Below are 17,098 nucleotides of genomic sequence, written 5' to 3' on the forward strand. Positions count from 1 at the left end.
TCTCTAGCTTGCTCTCCCCCTCTCTAGGGAGAAACAATATCCTCAGGCAAAAAAGCATCATGTGACAGGGGTCACACAGGAACGGACTAAACCTTAACCATGCTGCAGAATGCATTGGTTGGCAATGACTAACATAGTACCCACACTTGTTACATAGACAGGCCTAGCTAATTGTGGCCCTTATCCAATAAACTCATATTGCTTTTTGCAACGAGGATTGAGAACAGGTTGTTAAAGTAAATACAAATGTTCTATTTGGACCCAAGGGTGATACAGGTCAAGCGGTTGGGGCGTTGTCAACACCAAAGTACATTGCAGCAACCCATGACAGCGCAATGCCAAAAGGGCTGAAGATGTGTGTGTGTGAGAGAGAGAGAGAGAGAGTCACAGAGACTGTGGTCATGTGAGTCTGGAGGAATGTTTACACATCGGTGGCGGGTATCAGCTGATGCTATTATTATTGGAGATAAGAGCTCCAGTTCAAACCGGTCAAGCCCTCTCTATTATAGCCACAGGAGCTTTAGACAGCCTTACCCATTTCCCCCACACTAAGGTGTACAGACTCATAAAACATCTCTGTCAGACAGACACACCTCCCCCATATCCCTCACCCAAGTGTCACTCACCGAGGCAGGGGCTTCCTCTGCACTCCTCTTTTTGGCACTGGAGTCGAAGAGGACATTTCTCCCCCGACGCTCACAGTCTTGGTACACTATCAATCTGATCTGGCTAGGGTCCAGCTGTGGGGATGACCAGCTAGAGAGAGAGAAAGAGAGAGAGGGGGGGGGGGACAAGCATGAAGCATATGACCATACTGGCACTACTAGCAATGAATGTAGACCTTTTACTAAAACTATCAAACTGACTCCCAAAACATCAGCAGCACGTAGAGACAGATATTCCCCAGTCAGACCTGTCTTCACACAGTCAGAGTAGCAGAACCAAGCAGAGGCCCATAATGGCCCAGGTGAACACCATCAAATAAAGGATCAATTATAATATAAAGTCAAACAGGGTCACAGTGATGGACTGACAGTTGGTTAATAAGTCCTCTTAAGCGGTCAGCCCTTTCGGTCGGTGGGCCTGGTCACGTCAACCGTCGTGCCATTGCTGCCATTCCTCCCCTCATTCCGCCGCCTGCCTGATGGGGAGCAGAGACAGCTATGGCCACCCCCCAGCCTCCACCACAGGGCCTGTTTGGTTTGGAGGGCCATAAAATAAGTGATGGACAGACGGACGAGACAGAGGAGGATTTTACTCAAGTCTGAGGAATGGGAAGCAGGTAGTGGATAGGCCTATTTCTAACTGTTTATTGGAGAGTCGGTGAGGAGGGGTCCTCTTAAATGCCACTGTTTTGAGGAGGGGTGAGGGGGCTTAGGGTATTGACAGGGAGCTAACCCACTGGTATTTGTGTTCTCTGCATTGCTGTGGCCCATCAGGGCCAGGGATGTGTACTGGTCTGGGCTACAAATGTGTGTGTTGTGTGACCTGCTGTTTGCCAAAACACTGGTGTCAGTCACAGTATAACCAACATTCCTCAAGGCTAAACCATTCACTTCACTTGGGGGGGGGGGATTAGTTATTCTTAAACCTCTAGTCCAAAGGAACTTTTAATCAAATTATCCATTGCTCATCTCAAGTTCTTTGATCAATTGTATCATTGGTATTAGGGGCTTGGGTGGTACACTGTACATATCACTATTTCTTTGAAGTTTCTTAATACATTTGAATATTTTAGTTACTTGTATAGTTTAGGTCAGAGACTATAAAATGTTTGCAATGCCCTCGTTTGCATTTAGTTAGCATTCTCTATGGGATTTTACATGTACTTGTTAGCATTGATAACCTTCGGATTACAGAGCCTCAGTGGCGTTTGAAAACAGTGCCCCTTGTGTTCAGTGCCAATATTACCGAATATCCCATATGGTACAAGGTCGGTATGAAGGTATGACACTGGATAACGCCCAAGCCTAGCTCGTATCACATCGGCCTAACATAATGCCTCAATGAAAGCACTAATCGAGGAGGTAGGCTAAATGAAAAACAACATTCATGAAATTAAACCTTGAAAGCAAATGAGGTGATGGTACACGAATCCTAGAAATAATCATCCATGGACTCATTCAGGGAGTGCAAAAGTTGTCCATGTTGAAAGCAAGGCCTACCCTGGGGGGAATCAGCATTCCAAGGCAGGCCAAGAATACTCCCCTACCCATTGTAGAGAGCAGGGAAGAGCAGAATCGTCAAACAGACGGCACCTTTGTCCCAAATGGCACCCTATTCCCTATATACTGCACTACTTGGTCCACAGGGTTATGGTCAAAAGTAGTCACTATATAGGGAATAGGGTGCCATTTGGGATACATCCTGTAACACCCCTGGCTCTCCATAGCTAGCCTATATATTCTGTTCAGAAACATCCAATTCCCCTCAGACAACCAAGTCATCAATGATGTTGGCTCTGAGGTATGCATGAGGCATTGAATTTTACTCATTTGGGCAAAAGTCTGTCCTCTCTCCTTCGTGACGCGGAAACCGATAAGTCTTCGAGTAGTCGAGGAGTGTCAATTTGTTAGTAGGCGAACGGAAGTGTCCTCCACTCCTCGATAGCCACCTATCATCGAGGATAGTGATGTGTATCCTTGGCCCTCCTGTAGCGCAGTTGGTAGAGTATGGCGCTCGCAATGCCAGGGTTGTGGGTTCGTTTCACACGGGGGGCCGGTATGAAAATGTATGCACTCACTAAGTCGCTCTGGATAAGAGTGTCTGCTAAATGACTAAAATGTAAAATGTATCCTTCGCGGAAGAGTTTTGATATCTGCCACAAAACAACAACTTGAAGCAGTTGTTTTCCCGAAGGAGAAAATAATGCAAACATTTCAAAATGACATTCTACTTATCCTTTTATCTATAAGATGTATTGCACAACTAGCTACATTTGTTTTATCACTTTACACATTCATTTGGGGATTCCACCCCATGTAAACGTAATTTGCCTGATGATGCACGAGTGGAGTCATACAAGCACATTTTCGTCCACGTTCCTTCTCCTCAACGCCCCTCAATTAGCTTTGACCTTTTTCAAAAGGAGGTGAGAGATGGAGGAGACAGGACGCAAAAGCTGAGCAAATCCAATTGAGAAAAGGCCATTCACTGAGGGATGAACATTATTAATATTCACCCACAGACAGAGGCCCAACTAGTCTCGCTATGACCTACAGTTTTAGGCAGTGTGATGTAAATACTGTATGGCCTACACTATGGGATCAAATGACAGTAGTGCAGGCCTAGAGCCCCTGTCAATATGCTTTAAGGACCATGTCATTACTCCTCAGCATGATACTGTGATACCTTTACATAATAGCCTAGGCTAGACCTAGCTAAAGCTAGTAATTTGATTCATTCAGCCTAATAAACAGAACGGAGTACAAAAACAAAACAAAATATGACCTTGGCAAATCATTTCAGCAGAGGATAACAGACAATTCAGCTCTCCATCTTATCAGAACAGAAGTCAGCAGACAAGAGAAAGTGGAGCAGTTTATGAACTTTGTATCATTGAACCAGGGACAGAGTTAGAGCGGGGAGAAACAAGGAAACAGACCCTGTGACAGTCAGCTATCAGGAGCCATTCATAAAAGCAGCAGCACATGACTATAAGACTGTTACATACAGCAGCACAGTGCTGACCTCAATTCGGACTGAGCCTATAAAACAGCCTACACAAAAGGCCTATAAACATCATATTCATTTCCTTGCAGTATCCATTTCTCAATGTCTTTCTCTATCCCTCAGTCTATGAATGTTTCAAATGTACTACTATTTAGCCTAGGGCATTTGTAAAAACAACAACAATTTGTTTATAGCTCAGCTGTATCAATCAGAGCATACAACCTACAAAGAAGCATTGTGTGATCCGGAGCCCTGCAGTGCCAAAGTAAACTCCCTAAAAATGACAGAAGACGGACAGCCTTTGACTGAAAGGCAGTAAACAGAGAAGCAACTGCAAGCTGTCAGAGCACTAATCACCACATTACATTACATAACACAGCAGCACATTGACACCACCACAATGATAGTGAAAATATATAGCCTCGCACCACTGAAAAACGAGTAGATCCAAGCACCGCAACACACAGCTGCAGCTCTCTCCGTGAAGCTGAAAGTAACCTTGAGTTAGGTATTCTAACCACATTCAAATCCAACACAGTCAAATCCTGAACAGTATCACAAACACCTGACAATAATCATGCACACAAGCAGCAAGCTGTGTTAAATATTACTAGGTACCTGGGCATCATTGTGCATCTGCCAGTCTTTCCACTCTTTCCCCCGGCCCTCTCCTCACCCTCTCGTCCAGTGCGTAGCTAAGAATAGCGCTGAACTAAATTCACACAACAACATGAGACTGTCAGGTGATCTTTGCGCTGTGCTGGACAGCGCCTGGACAAAGGCATCCCGGCACTGCCGCTGCCCACTGGGCGGGCGTCTAGTCCCCCTCTGGAACTAAAGAAAGTGACAGGCACAGCCATCCACTGGAGGTCTTCACAGGGAATAATATGTCCTCCTCGCTGTGACCTCAAACAGCCCTCCCTCCCACCAGACAGACACACACTACAGAAGCCATTGGGACACTGTGTGTGTGTGTGTGTGTGTGTGTGTGTGTGTGTGTGTGTGTGTGTGTGGGCAGCCAAGAGAGGTGAACATGTATGTTACATAAATAATCAACCTAAACTGTGATGCTTTTCCTCTGTCTGATAATGGGGGTTGTTTTTGAATCCACAGAGGGTACTTTTCCAGATAAGCATTCTGGTGCTCCCGGCCAGCTAGGCTATATTATAACACTCTGGGTTGAAAATGAAACCCTGCTTTAGGACACTGGGTACTAGAATAACCTAATCACACTTTCTTGTGGGTGAAAGAGAACACCTGCTTACCCCTCCAACACACAAACACTGTCACACACACACACAGCAACTGGATCTGTGGGCAACCCCCCCTGCTAAAACTAAAAAAATTCAGGCAAAAGAGCCTTTCATCTCACTCACCCTACACAGTGACTGTGAACTGTGACCCCTAGAAGAGTGTGTGTGTCTGAGATGTGAAACCCCTCTCTCTAGTCTCTCTCACAGCCCCAGAGAAGCCACAAGATGCTAATGCGGAGAAGCTTCAAAGTTCAAACCAACATCTATTTTCGCTCTATGATAACAACAAGAATGACGGGACACTAGTAGACAGTTCCTTCCAAGGCCCCACCACGGCTGGCTCACTGGGACACCTGACCCACAACCTGTTGTGTTTCCTTGGTTTCAGCCAGGTGAGCGCTCACTTCTGCATTCTACTCTATGAGTCACATGATCCATGAGTGTGTGGATGACATCACGTCCACATTCTCAGTTGAACCAAGTTCAACCCGATTGTTCAATGGAAAGGATGCCAGAGGAAACCACAAACCCAAGAGCTGTGTGTCTATGACGGAGTAGATCATGCTGCATCACAAGTGTGTAAGAACGGTGTGATGTTGTAGCAGCAATAGTATTACACATGTTTACTTCACGCATCCGATCAGACTTGCCAAACTCACGTTCTCTCTGGGGAAAATACAGTTATTCTATTCTAAGTCAAAACTGAGTGCAAGGGGACTAGGCCTAATTCTGGGCTTCAGTTCTAGACCAAGAAATGGCTGACTGAAAGCCCCTACAATATTGAGTGTCTCACCCTCTGCTTTGCCAGAATGTACAGAAAGAAAGTAGGTAGTCAGGTGATATGGGATATATCACTGATATGGGACTCTGTCAACTAAATAGGCCTAGATTACATTCCGAGAGGCCTTTAAGTGTTCATATCAGTCTATGGAGTAACATTACACATGAACATGATTGACGATCTGATTCCTGCTGTAAATGATCCACAGCCAGCATTAAAGCTGACAACACCACACAAACAGGAGGCTGCCAGTACCATGGCCCTATTATGTAAAATAATAATTTTTAAAAGTCAAAAATTGATAGGGTTAGACTAATAATAATCCAATAGTTAAATATGAATGTTATGTACACTGAACAAAAATAGGGTGCCATTTGGGACACAAGCTCTGACTGCCAATTCTGAGAAACAGCAAACAGGGTTTCTGGCTAAGTTGGTATTAAAGCCAGGGTTAGAATTCTGAGGGTGTGTTAAGGCGTCAGCATGCTTCAGTTCGGCTGGCGCCTTGCTGAACTTGGCTAGGCGAAACCAACGACTGTTTGCTTGCAAGACCTTTGCTTGAAAAACGAGAAAAGAATTGCAATAGTACTGTTTGTCCATTTTGAGACAACGTCCTCAAAAGTCTGAATTAACCTAAGATAACATCAATTAATTACAGATTTCTTGAGTTAACAAGGAGATCTTAGTCGCGTAATTTTACATCCAACTAAGATGTTTGGTGCAGTATTTCAAGTAAAAAAAAATTTAAGTGCATGAAATGACAACAAACACTTCATTGAAGAATCCATACTGTTGACCAATCACAGACGAAGGGGCGTAGACTTCGGCTGCCGACCTCGGGCTTGCCTCGAGACATTTTTTGTGTGTGCACGAACAACCGAAAAACCCCTTGCCGAAGACCAAATGAACATAAAACGTCACAAAATGTCATCATAATATATGCACAAACGGTTCCGAAATGTTTTCGGCTGGGAAGCATTTGGACGCTTTTAGGCCTGCATATTAAAATCTAGGATAAATGCTGGTAGGCCTACACCGTTCAAACACCAGCTTTTCAAAGGCTTTGATGTGGTTTACATTTTAGTCATTTAGCAGACGCTCTTATCCAGAGCGACTTACAGTTAGTGAGTGCATACATTTTCATACTGGCCCCCCGTGGGAATCGAACCCACAACCCTGGCGTTGCAAGAGCCATGCTCTACCAACTGAGCTACACGGGTTGTTTATGAGGAAATCCTGATTGTGCTGCTAACTAACAGAGCATGGAAGAATTCAAGAAATAGGTCTAGTAGTCTGCATAACTTTACATTTGATAACCTAAATCTCCCACAAAGAGGCTATTCTGTTTTCATTAAGACATAGGCAACTACCAGTACCATAGGTGAAGACAGGGTAGGGTGCTTTACGCAAAAATATATCTTTACCATGACCCTGCTGTTCTGAGAACGCTTGGATCACTTAAAATAGCACTGATAGGAAGAACATGTCGACAAGCGGTTTTACAGACCACTGGCCTGCCTGCTGAGATGGAACACACTAAATAGACGAATTCATTTTTTTGTAATCACAAAGTAGCCAAACCACCACTCAAGACGGGGAAGCAGGAGATTGGAAGTAAAAAAGCAATGACTTCCCCTCATCTAACCCGGCAGCTACTTTTATAGGTTGTGACTGACTGGGGAATACAGACGTGATACTGTGGCAGACGTTATGATTGATGATCCCTCACATGACACACACACTGTTATGAAACTATGTGCAGAGGGAACTTGAGCCTAGATTTCTCCTCTCTCAACCATTCCACTACTACATCTTAAAGTATCGGTCCAGTGTTCCAGATTGTGTATGAAATATTACCTACAATTAATTACAACATGAATTAAATAGATGTCCTTAAAAAGATATATAATGAAGGATGTTAAAAAGCAGCTTTTCTCTGTGCCTCTGCTTAGCCTGTTAGGAAACAGAGTGGTTTGGGAGTATACTGGTTAAAAAAAACAGCTTTGACAGCTCATCCAATGAGACTTGCATACACCTGGATATTCAAATTAGCTTCCATGTGGGGGCACTGGGGCAGACTGCCAAGTCAAATAGTATGGATGGATTCAGGATTTGGAAACACACGATGGAACTACTAGTGCACTTTACTATAACAGCAATAAATGCAGACTGATTATTTCACAAGTGTGAGTCGTTTCTGTCCTTTGCGTTGTCACTATATTCCTTTGCTTGAAAAACGAGAAAAAAGCGGCCCGAGTACTGTTTGTCCATCTTTACATTTCCTCAAAACAGTCAGAATTAATCTGAGATAATTAATGACAGATTTGAGTTTTTACCTTTTTGCAGAAAATATCTTGGTCGTGCAATTTTACATCTAAGATGTTTGGTGTAGTTTTTCGCAAGTAATTTTTTTTTGCATGAAAACAATGTCTCATTGAATGACATACACTTTATTGAAGAATCCCTACTGTTGACAAATCACAGACGAAGGCTTGCCTCGGGGAGAAAAAAAAAGTGTGTGCACGAACAGCCGAAAAAAAACTTGCCGAAGACCAAAACGAACAAAAACAACACAAAATGTCGTCATAATATATGCACGAACTGTTCCGAACTGTTTCGGATGGGAAGCATGCGGACGCCTTAACCCTTCTAATGTTCAACTTAATCCTAGGGACGTCCCAAGGATCCAGATAGCACGGACCAACTCGGTCCCCTAGTCTTGAGAAGGATCTTCTTTCCCACCGGAGAATTTTGGAAAAAGGAAAAAGCTGCTAGACTAATCACATAAGGGCCCGTCTTGGCCAAAGAGGATGTCATTATCTAAGCAAATTTCAAGCGTTTATTTAAAATGTTTGCTTCAAAAACAAGTTTACTGAGTGTTTTTTCTCTAATTTATGCTTTGGCCACAAAATAAAGGACAAGTCAACAACATTATTTGGTTATGAGCAAACAGAATGAGCTTTAAAAATATATATTTCACTGGACAGTTACTTTAAGGCTTAACAACTAAGGCTTAATAGCAATACAGAAATCACTGAAAAACAGAAAAACAGAACCGGCCCATGCCATTTCTCCCTCAACCACTCACTACAGCATTAAAAAATATATAAGCTAGCCAAACGAACAATAACAGAGATGTTTAAAAATCACACAAAAAACGTGAAAAAACGTGATGTCCCTCTAGTTTAGGCTACAGTGACTTCTGAAAGTATTCATACCCCTTGACTTATTCCACATTTTGTTGTGTTACAGCCTGAATTCAAAATAGATCACATTTATTTTCTCTCATCCATCTACATACAATACCCTATAATGACAAATTGAAAACGTTTTTAGAATTTTTTGCAAATGTATTGAAAATGACATACAGAAATCTCATTACACAAGTATTCACACCGCTGAGTCTATACGTTACAATAGTTGCACATTATTCTTAAAAAACTGTAACTAGCCCACTCAGGAACATTCAATGCTGTCTTGGTAAGCAACTCCAGTGTAGATTTGGCCTTGTGTTTTAGGTTATTGTCCTGCTGAAAGGTGAATTTGTCTCCCAGAGTCTGTTGGAAAGTAGACTGAACCAGGTTTTCATCTAGAATTTTGCCTGTGCGTAGTTCTATTCCGTTTCTTTTCATCCTAAAAAAAAAAAAAACACTGAGGTCCTTGCCGATGACAAGCATACCCATAACATGATGCAGCCACCACCATGCTTGAAAATATGAAGAGTGGCACTTAGTGATGTGTTGCATTTGCCCCGAACATAAAGCTTAGTATTCAGGACATAAAGTTAATTTCTACGCTAGATGTTTTGCAATTTTACTTTAGTGCCTTATTGCAAACAGGATGCATGTTTTGGAATATTTTTATTCTGTACGGGCTTCCTTCTTTTCACTCTGTCATTTAGTTTAGTATTGTGGAGTAAGTACAATGTTGTTGATCCAGCCTCAGTTTTTTCCTGTCAAAGCCATTAAACTCTAACTGTTTTATAGTCACCATTGGCCTCATGGTGAAATCCCAGAGCGGTTTCCTTCCTCTCCGGCAACTGAGTTAGAAAGGACGCCTGTATCTTTGTAGTGACTGGGTGTATTGATACGCCATCTAAAGTGTAATGAATAACTTCACCATGCTCAAAAGGGATATTGAATGTATGTTTATTTTTTTACCCATCTACCAATAGGTGCCCTTCTTTGTGAGGCATTGGAAAACCTCCCTGGTCTTTGTGGTTGAATCTGTGTTTGAAATTCACTGCTCGACTGAGGGACCTTACAGATAATTGTATGTGTGGGGTACAGAGATGAGGTAGTCATTCAAAAATCGTGTTAAACACTTATTGCACACAGAGTGAGTCCATGCAACTTATTATGTGACTTGTTATGCACATTTTTACTCCTGAACTTATTTAGGCTTGCCATAACAAAGGGGTTGAATATTTATTGACTGAAGACATTTCAGCTTTTCATTTTTTAAAATTAATTGGAGAGAAAACATCTAAAAACATTATTTCACTTTGACATTATGGGGTGTGGTGTGTAGGCCAGTGAAACAAAATCTAAACTTAATCCATTTTAAATTCAGTCAAAATGTGGAAAGAGTCAACGGGAAGGAGCAGTGTGTTTTGAGTCCTGACTCAAGGCTGTGTGTGTGTTGTGCTGTGGTACAGGAAGGAAGCTGTTTGCAATAGGGGCAGGCAGGGAAGCAAACAAAGCCTTTGGCTGGTATCTCTCAGCGCTGTACAGTATACTGCCCTTGGTCACACGTAGCCAGGGAGTCAGGAAAAGATGAGCTCTGTTAAGGGTTTTCCTCAGAGGGTCAGCCAACCTGCTGCCCTGCCTGGTATTCTTATGGACAGTCCAGTGTCAGTATCAGTCAGTATCTGAGTAGTTTTCCTGTCAGATAAGCAAATCAAGAATTTTGTAGTCAGAGACACCAAAGTGTGGCTTCTTCAAACCCGTGCCTAAGTGAGTGTTACAGTGAACTCCTATCAGTCCCACGTGTCTGATGAATGAAGCCTGGGTGCAAAGAAATGTACTTAAGTGCGGGCCAGAAAGGGAATAGTAACCCATGCCAGGATGGGAGCCAGTGCGAAATGAACTCCACTGCTTTTCTCTCTCAGCCTGGACATCTTTATCGATGTGGATTGTGGTTTAGACACATATAGGTTAGGGTATTTAGTATCAGGGGGTCTCATTAGTGATAGATATAAATAGAATCCACCTGAATTCATTCAATTATAAGTAAGAGCGTCGGCTAAATGACTAAAATGTAAATGTAAATGTATAATTCATAATCTATATTTTTAAAGAATGTATAAAAGGATTTCCCAATGAGCAGTAACAGAAGGTAAACGTCAAATGCTTTGTAATTTCATAGTAATCAGATAAACTATAGCACAACTAATGTAGTATTTTCTGAGCCTTCACAGCGCAGCTTCAGTTTGCCAACCATCCTTCCATTTGTCATAGGCCCATTGAGCAGTCACGTGCACCTACACAGAGCACATACTGTCCCTGGTTGACTGGCTGGCTTGTGACCACATCTCAATGCCTCGGACTGGGTACTGTACAATGATTTATATATACATCCTTGGTACAGTAGCATGCATGCAGCGGCGTTATTTTGCACCAAGTGTTGATAATAATCTGGAATTGTAGCAAGCTAGTTATGAATTCTTGTTTGTGTGAACAGAAACATAAAACCGACCATTTATTCCACGGTAACACACCTCAAAGATGAACACCCTATCCTGCACAACACAAATGAGTAACATTAGCTTTAGAAATTAATACTTGCTTTGTCTCGTGTTACTGAAACGTCTTCAAGTAATTTCCACCAAGAGTGGAGGCGTTGCCTTATTTTCTACGAAGACCCTAAATGTTTCTCGTGCGAGTTCACTAGGTGGTTTAACGTTAGCTAGCTAGCTGGTGGCAACAATAAGGCCAGCATACAGCTGCTGTTATCAAACATTAGTTACGCCATTATGGATTGCATAGCAGTATCCTAATATAAGGCTCGGACCTTCTGCTCACCCCTTGCCTTAAACAATATGATGAGCTGCTCAACTAACGTTAGCTAGCTAGTTTATTATGGATAGCATGCGCACGTACCTGAACGCGGGATCCTCTTTGTTGCATCTTGGGGGCGGCGAAAAGGCATTTCTTTTATTAAAAAGTTTATGAAAAAGAGTTGGAGGCATTTTGTACCAAATATTTCGGTACAGAAAGTCTCACTTTCTTTTAAATCCAAGAGCAACCCTAGTTCCTTGAAACTAATTCCATTTGTGTCTGAGTCATATGACAGGCATTAGTCACACTAGCTACTTGGAAACCCACTACATTTTTCTGATTGGACGATGATCCACTGCTCCTTGTCGAAAATACTTGATTGGCTGATATTTTTGACCAAGCACCACGTGGTCAATGGAATTGCTGTGTTGATGTTTTACATTTGACATTTTAGTCATTTAACAGACGCTCTTATCCAGAGCGACATACAGTTAGTGAGTGCATACATTTTCCATACTGCCCCCCCCCGTGGGAATCGAACCCACAACCCTGGCGTTGAAAGCGCCATGCTCTACCAACTGAGCTACAGGAGGCTTATAGTTACCATCTGACCGAGACACCAAATAAAATTTATATTAAAAACTCCTAAAACATAATAAAGAATATGTAGAAGATTACATATTTTGATAAGTTAAATATGGATCATATTCAATTCCTAGCCTGAAACATACACATGTCAAATAGCTCAAATATCAGCTCTACTCCAACAGGGTGGTAATATTATCTATGTATTAAGTTAAATAAAATCAATGTACATTATGTATTACAGCAACATAATTTCATAAATGTTTATTTTATATTTAAAAACAAAAACAAACAAAAAACAGACAACCTGTACATGGACTGTGAAAACATATATTTTTTTTTACAGAATTGTCCTAAAAGAAAGAATTAAAAACCATATGTAAAAACTGCATCTATTGATGACACCTTTAACAAGTTTTGGTAGCGTTCCTTCCTGGAGGGGTGGAACCGGCACACCTTGCACAGCTGGTTCTGGAACTGCAGAGTGAATAAAGCACAATATTCAAATAAAAACAATAGAAAATTAACAGAAGTAGCAGCAGATCAATCATACTCAATAACCATCACTATAAATTATTATAACAAAACAGTATGTTTCATGGATATGGCGGCAGGAATTTCTCCTGACTAGGAAAAACTTGAGCCCAATTTACAGCCAATAAATAGAGCCACACGTTTTTCCTGGTCCAGTCACAATAGTCAGGAAAAGGTCCTGGCCCTACTCATTGAAATACTTAAGAGGACACGATGAAAGGTCTCAACCTCTAATGGACATTTCGCGTAATGACATATTTCTGCAATACTTTTCTGTGCAGGGTAAACCGAGTCAGAGGGTGTGGAATTTACATAAAAAAAAAAAAAAAAATATGCAAAAATATATACTGTGTAGAAATTGTAAGCATACCAAACACTCTTACAGGCTCCACATTGTTCCCTACCATCTTCTCAGTGGTAACAGAGTCACTGAATGTTACTCTCTTCCTGCATTTGATCTTCCTGGGTCTAATCATCACAGACTTTGAGAGAAGGATTTCATTACTAACTGACATTCTTACACTTTTTAGTTTATTTATTTCCTTGATTTAACCAGGAAAAGCCCATTGAAACCCAGAGTCTCTTTTTCAGATGATTCACAATTTCTCTTGAGATTGCAACAATTTCTCTTTAAATGCCACTGAGATAAAGCCACGGGGGTCAATATGAAAAATGTATGCACTCACTAATTGTAAGTCGCGATACCAAAATGTGACTAACAATACAATACCAGGCTAAGTATCACGATACCGAGTAGTAGGGTCTGCATAGCAGCTCACCTGTGGTCAGTGCATATTGACTCAATTATGGGTGTCAGGACAGGGCCTTTTCGCTGTGCGGAAAGGGGTTTAGGGAAGAGTCGCTTCAGTTCTGAGAATTAAACAAAATATGTACTTGATGATCAGCTTGTCTGGCATCCAGACCAATTTCATTCTGCCAGGCAAGTGAACAGCAACCATAGTAGGCAAACCTACTGATCAGCTATGAGCAGGGCTTAACTTCCTCTGCAAGTTAGAAAAACAGTTTGGGAATGAGTGTACTGGGTTTGGGTTATTCTTTGTCCACCTGTTGTACTGCAGGTAAATGTGTGAAACTGTTTTTTGAATAATGTTATAGATGGCTATATCTCATCTGTTAGGAATACATTAAAATAAGTCTGGGGAGATATGGACTTCAGATATAATCATAGTAGCTCATACTGTCATTGAAAGGCATCCCATTTCTTACTTCCTCTTGTGCCACCTGACTTCAAAGATGTACAGCGACTCCGCCTTCCGGGGCTGCTGCTACGCATTCCTTCTCGTCTTGTGATGCTGATGTAACTCTGACGTTTTGAACGAACCATTCCAGCAAAAACAAGATTATTCTTCGGAGAGAAAAGTTACAGTTCAATCAAAACACGAATACGAGCTAGCTAACGTGTTAGAGTGACCAGAGAATGAACCCTGCTAAACTAGCTAGCTAGCCAACATTAGTTTTTTTGCCCAGGTGTTTCACTTGTTAGATCAAAGTAGAAAACCAGCGAATCCAAAATATAGTTCGAACAAACTATTCATCATTAAATTATTAAAATATTGTCATTGGCCATAGCGATTATTTCAATTGTTCTCACGAACCTCCACTTCTTCTGGATCTTCAGCAGCTTGAATGAGTTTGAGCCTCTCGAGATATTCAGAAATTATTTTTGAATGGCGGCGTTCGCCAAGAAATGTATTTTTGCGCCCCCTGCTGGGTGAGATTCAAAATAGAGTACACTAACACCAAATATTTTTTATAACTAACCCATTTTATAACTAACTCATTGTTCTATATGTGCTAACACTACCAGGTTTGAAACATGACCTCAACTGGAGTCCTGTCAATAGTCAAAGAAGAAAAAACACGGAGTATTCAAATATCCAACATGTACAGCTTTATTCCTCTCCTGCCCATCATTTAGATTTACTATAAAACATACTATTATTTATATATTTTTAAACATACTACATGGTTATTTATATTCTGCCCTGTTTACATTCATCAGTTGGAATTGTACTATACATTTTGTATGGATTCCTAACCAGTCCCATGGTTTCACATGCAAATATTTTTTTTATTCCTTTTATACTTTACATTAATTTACAAAAGTGCTGTACAAGCATGCTTGTTCTTCCAGATGCAATGTACACAATCCTCATACTCTCCCCTAAATATGTCAATCACATCTTATCTGTGAAGTGGATTCACGGTATCCTCTGAACAGCTTGTTTGTAAGCAGAGACTTGAGGGATGTGATTGTGACTCAGGATATATAATTTACATATATATTTTTCTGGTTAGATTTTTTGTGACATGTTTATTTGTCCAGGCAGGAATGATTGAGAGCGGCCTCAACTGGTGCAAACTTGAAAAACTTGCCCCGAAATAAGGGAGATGAAGCCATGGGCTTAAATCAAGTAAGTCAAGTATTTTTTTTAAAAACTGAATAAAACATTGAAATAGTGTTTTACCAAATAAAATGAGCTGGATGCTGCAAATGTATTATATTAATCTGCCTGTCGTCTGAAAAAAGTGTGATGGATGCCATGATTTGAGCCCTGGCCGACTGTGTGTCACAAGGCTGTGTTAGCCTGCGGAGCTAAAGCATATAGGCATGTACTTTGTGGGCTAGTCTTCAGGCCTCAGTTCACTCAACCATCTCCACTAAAATTACAATTGCTAGTTTTTGAGTTTGAGTCGAAACCCCTACCCCCATGCAACTTTGATACTGGGGTTAATTGAGTAGCTGTAACAGACAATGTGAGGTTCTACTGCTCACAAACATATTTCAGAGGCTCTGTAAGTGTAGCCTTTTCCCCACTAAAATCAGACATCAAATATGATGATGAAACATCATCCGAGGTACTTGAAGAAAATATGCCCTATAGACCTTCAGCACTCAACATTGTGGTTGTTGGCTGCTGAGAAGAAGCATGCACTAACATCTACTATCTCAATGTAGACTTTTGTTGTGCCATAGTCAACTTCAACCAATCACACAGCCACTTTAACTGAGTGAAGCTCAGTAGACTCCAAAAACACAGGATAAACATTTCTATGGAGACTGTGCCACCTGTCCAACTGTGTGCATGCTCATATTACCCTATATCACTACCGTGATCATTGTTAACACTTTGTCTATATTGCCCAGCCAAATGAGTCAGTGTTGCAATGTAAAGGTAACTCTGTTTTAGTTTGTTTGAGCGTCGCTTGACATGGAAAATAAAGAAATAATAAAAAATAATTCCAGAATGTATTTTATTTTTCTCTTCCCCATCCAACCCCTAATACTTATTGCTGTACTCATTCAATACAAGGATATGGTGATTATTCCATTTGACAGAAAATTAAATAAAGTTACAATTCATCTCACTACACGCAAAAAAATCCATTCATATGCTTACATCTATTTGTCCACAATATGTACATCTACATAGTGATACTTTGGGACTGAAATTTACTCAAAAGCCTATACATTTGTACTATGTAAACCCAAAATGTCACTGTCCATTTTGTTCTAACCTCCGTCAATGGGTGGAGCTTGTCGATCTCGACAACATGAGAAAGCCTTGCAGTTTGACTGTTGATGGTGTTGGTAAACCTGTTGACTGCCTGAAAATCCCAGGACTAATTTTGAAGGATCATGTAACAACGGTCCCAGCAATGCAGGGAACACTGCATGCACTGCCCTTAGCCCAGGTATGTATGTTCTTACCAGGCAAACTCTCTGAGCACATCATGTAGAAAACTTAAAGATTGCATCAGTTTTTTTGATAGGCCTACAAAGGAAAGAGGAACGTGCAGGCTATGTTGACTGTCTGTTGCTGCCGTTTCAAGATGGAGAGGAGGCTGATTTGGTTGTAGCTCGACATTGGCTGCCGTGGGGCAGCGGGCAACACTCATTCAGTGGGCGTCAAAAGAGCTAAATCGATTATTCCTTCCTGACCCACAGTCAGTAACTTGTTTGGTTGTTTTGAGTCTGTTTTGTGGTTTGATAGGGGTGAAGTGGAGTGAAGGAGAAATGTTAATGAGGAGTGATGTTGCTGGGAACCAGGCTTTTATTTTGTGGTCGTCGTAGTGTTTCACATGGAGATGTTTTCGTACAGGTCTTCGATCTTCTCCTTGAAAAACTCCTTCAGCTCAGGTCTCTTCGCTTTTAGTGTGGGAGTCAACAGGCCATTCTTTATGGAGAACTGCTCATTATGGATGTAGATGTTTTTCACCTTAGGAGAGAATGTATACATTATAAAATGTAG

The 17,098-nt window shown here is 41.3% G+C and overlaps 2 protein-coding genes and 1 long non-coding RNA gene across 7 annotated transcripts in view; all 3 read right to left on the reverse strand.

The window, feature by feature from the left end:
* The window catches only part of LOC311135756 (folliculin-interacting protein 1-like), a 36,465-nt gene extending 24,498 nt beyond the window's left edge, over positions 1 to 11,967 (reverse strand). For 4 of the 5 annotated variants that reach the window (XM_084169807.1, XM_084169804.1, XM_084169806.1 and 1 more), the window contains exons 1-2: positions 11,808 to 11,967; positions 627 to 756 (exon numbers count right to left, since the gene is read on the reverse strand). In XM_084169807.1, coding sequence (XP_084025933.1) covers positions 627 to 756; positions 11,808 to 11,896 — 219 coding nt within the window. In that variant the 5' untranslated portion in view covers positions 11,897 to 11,967. Of the gene's footprint in view, positions 1 to 626; positions 757 to 4,290; positions 4,439 to 11,807 lie in introns of those variants that run through there. The other variant, XM_084169805.1, reaches the window with a different exon arrangement.
* Positions 11,968 to 12,676: 709 nt separating this feature from the next.
* Positions 12,677 to 14,509, reverse strand: LOC311135547. The gene is made up of 3 exons (XR_014613781.1): positions 14,441 to 14,509; positions 14,052 to 14,190; positions 12,677 to 12,767 (listed from the first exon to the last, which is right to left on the reverse strand). It is a non-coding gene; the product is annotated as an uncharacterized lncRNA (long non-coding RNA).
* Positions 14,510 to 16,082: 1,573 nt separating this feature from the next.
* Positions 16,083 to 17,098, reverse strand: part of LOC311136187 (long-chain-fatty-acid--CoA ligase 6-like) — a 53,968-nt gene continuing 52,952 nt past the window's right edge. Inside the window, exon 21 of the mRNA XM_084170287.1 lies at positions 16,083 to 17,065. Within this exon, the coding sequence (XP_084026413.1) occupies positions 16,925 to 17,065 (141 nt within the window). The 3' untranslated portion in view covers positions 16,083 to 16,924. The remainder of the gene's footprint in view (positions 17,066 to 17,098) is intronic.

The sequence above is a fragment of the Coregonus lavaretus genome (assembly GCF_964263955.1).
Source record: "Coregonus lavaretus genome assembly, chromosome: 10".
Classification (NCBI taxonomy): Eukaryota; Metazoa; Chordata; class Actinopteri; order Salmoniformes; family Salmonidae; genus Coregonus; species Coregonus lavaretus.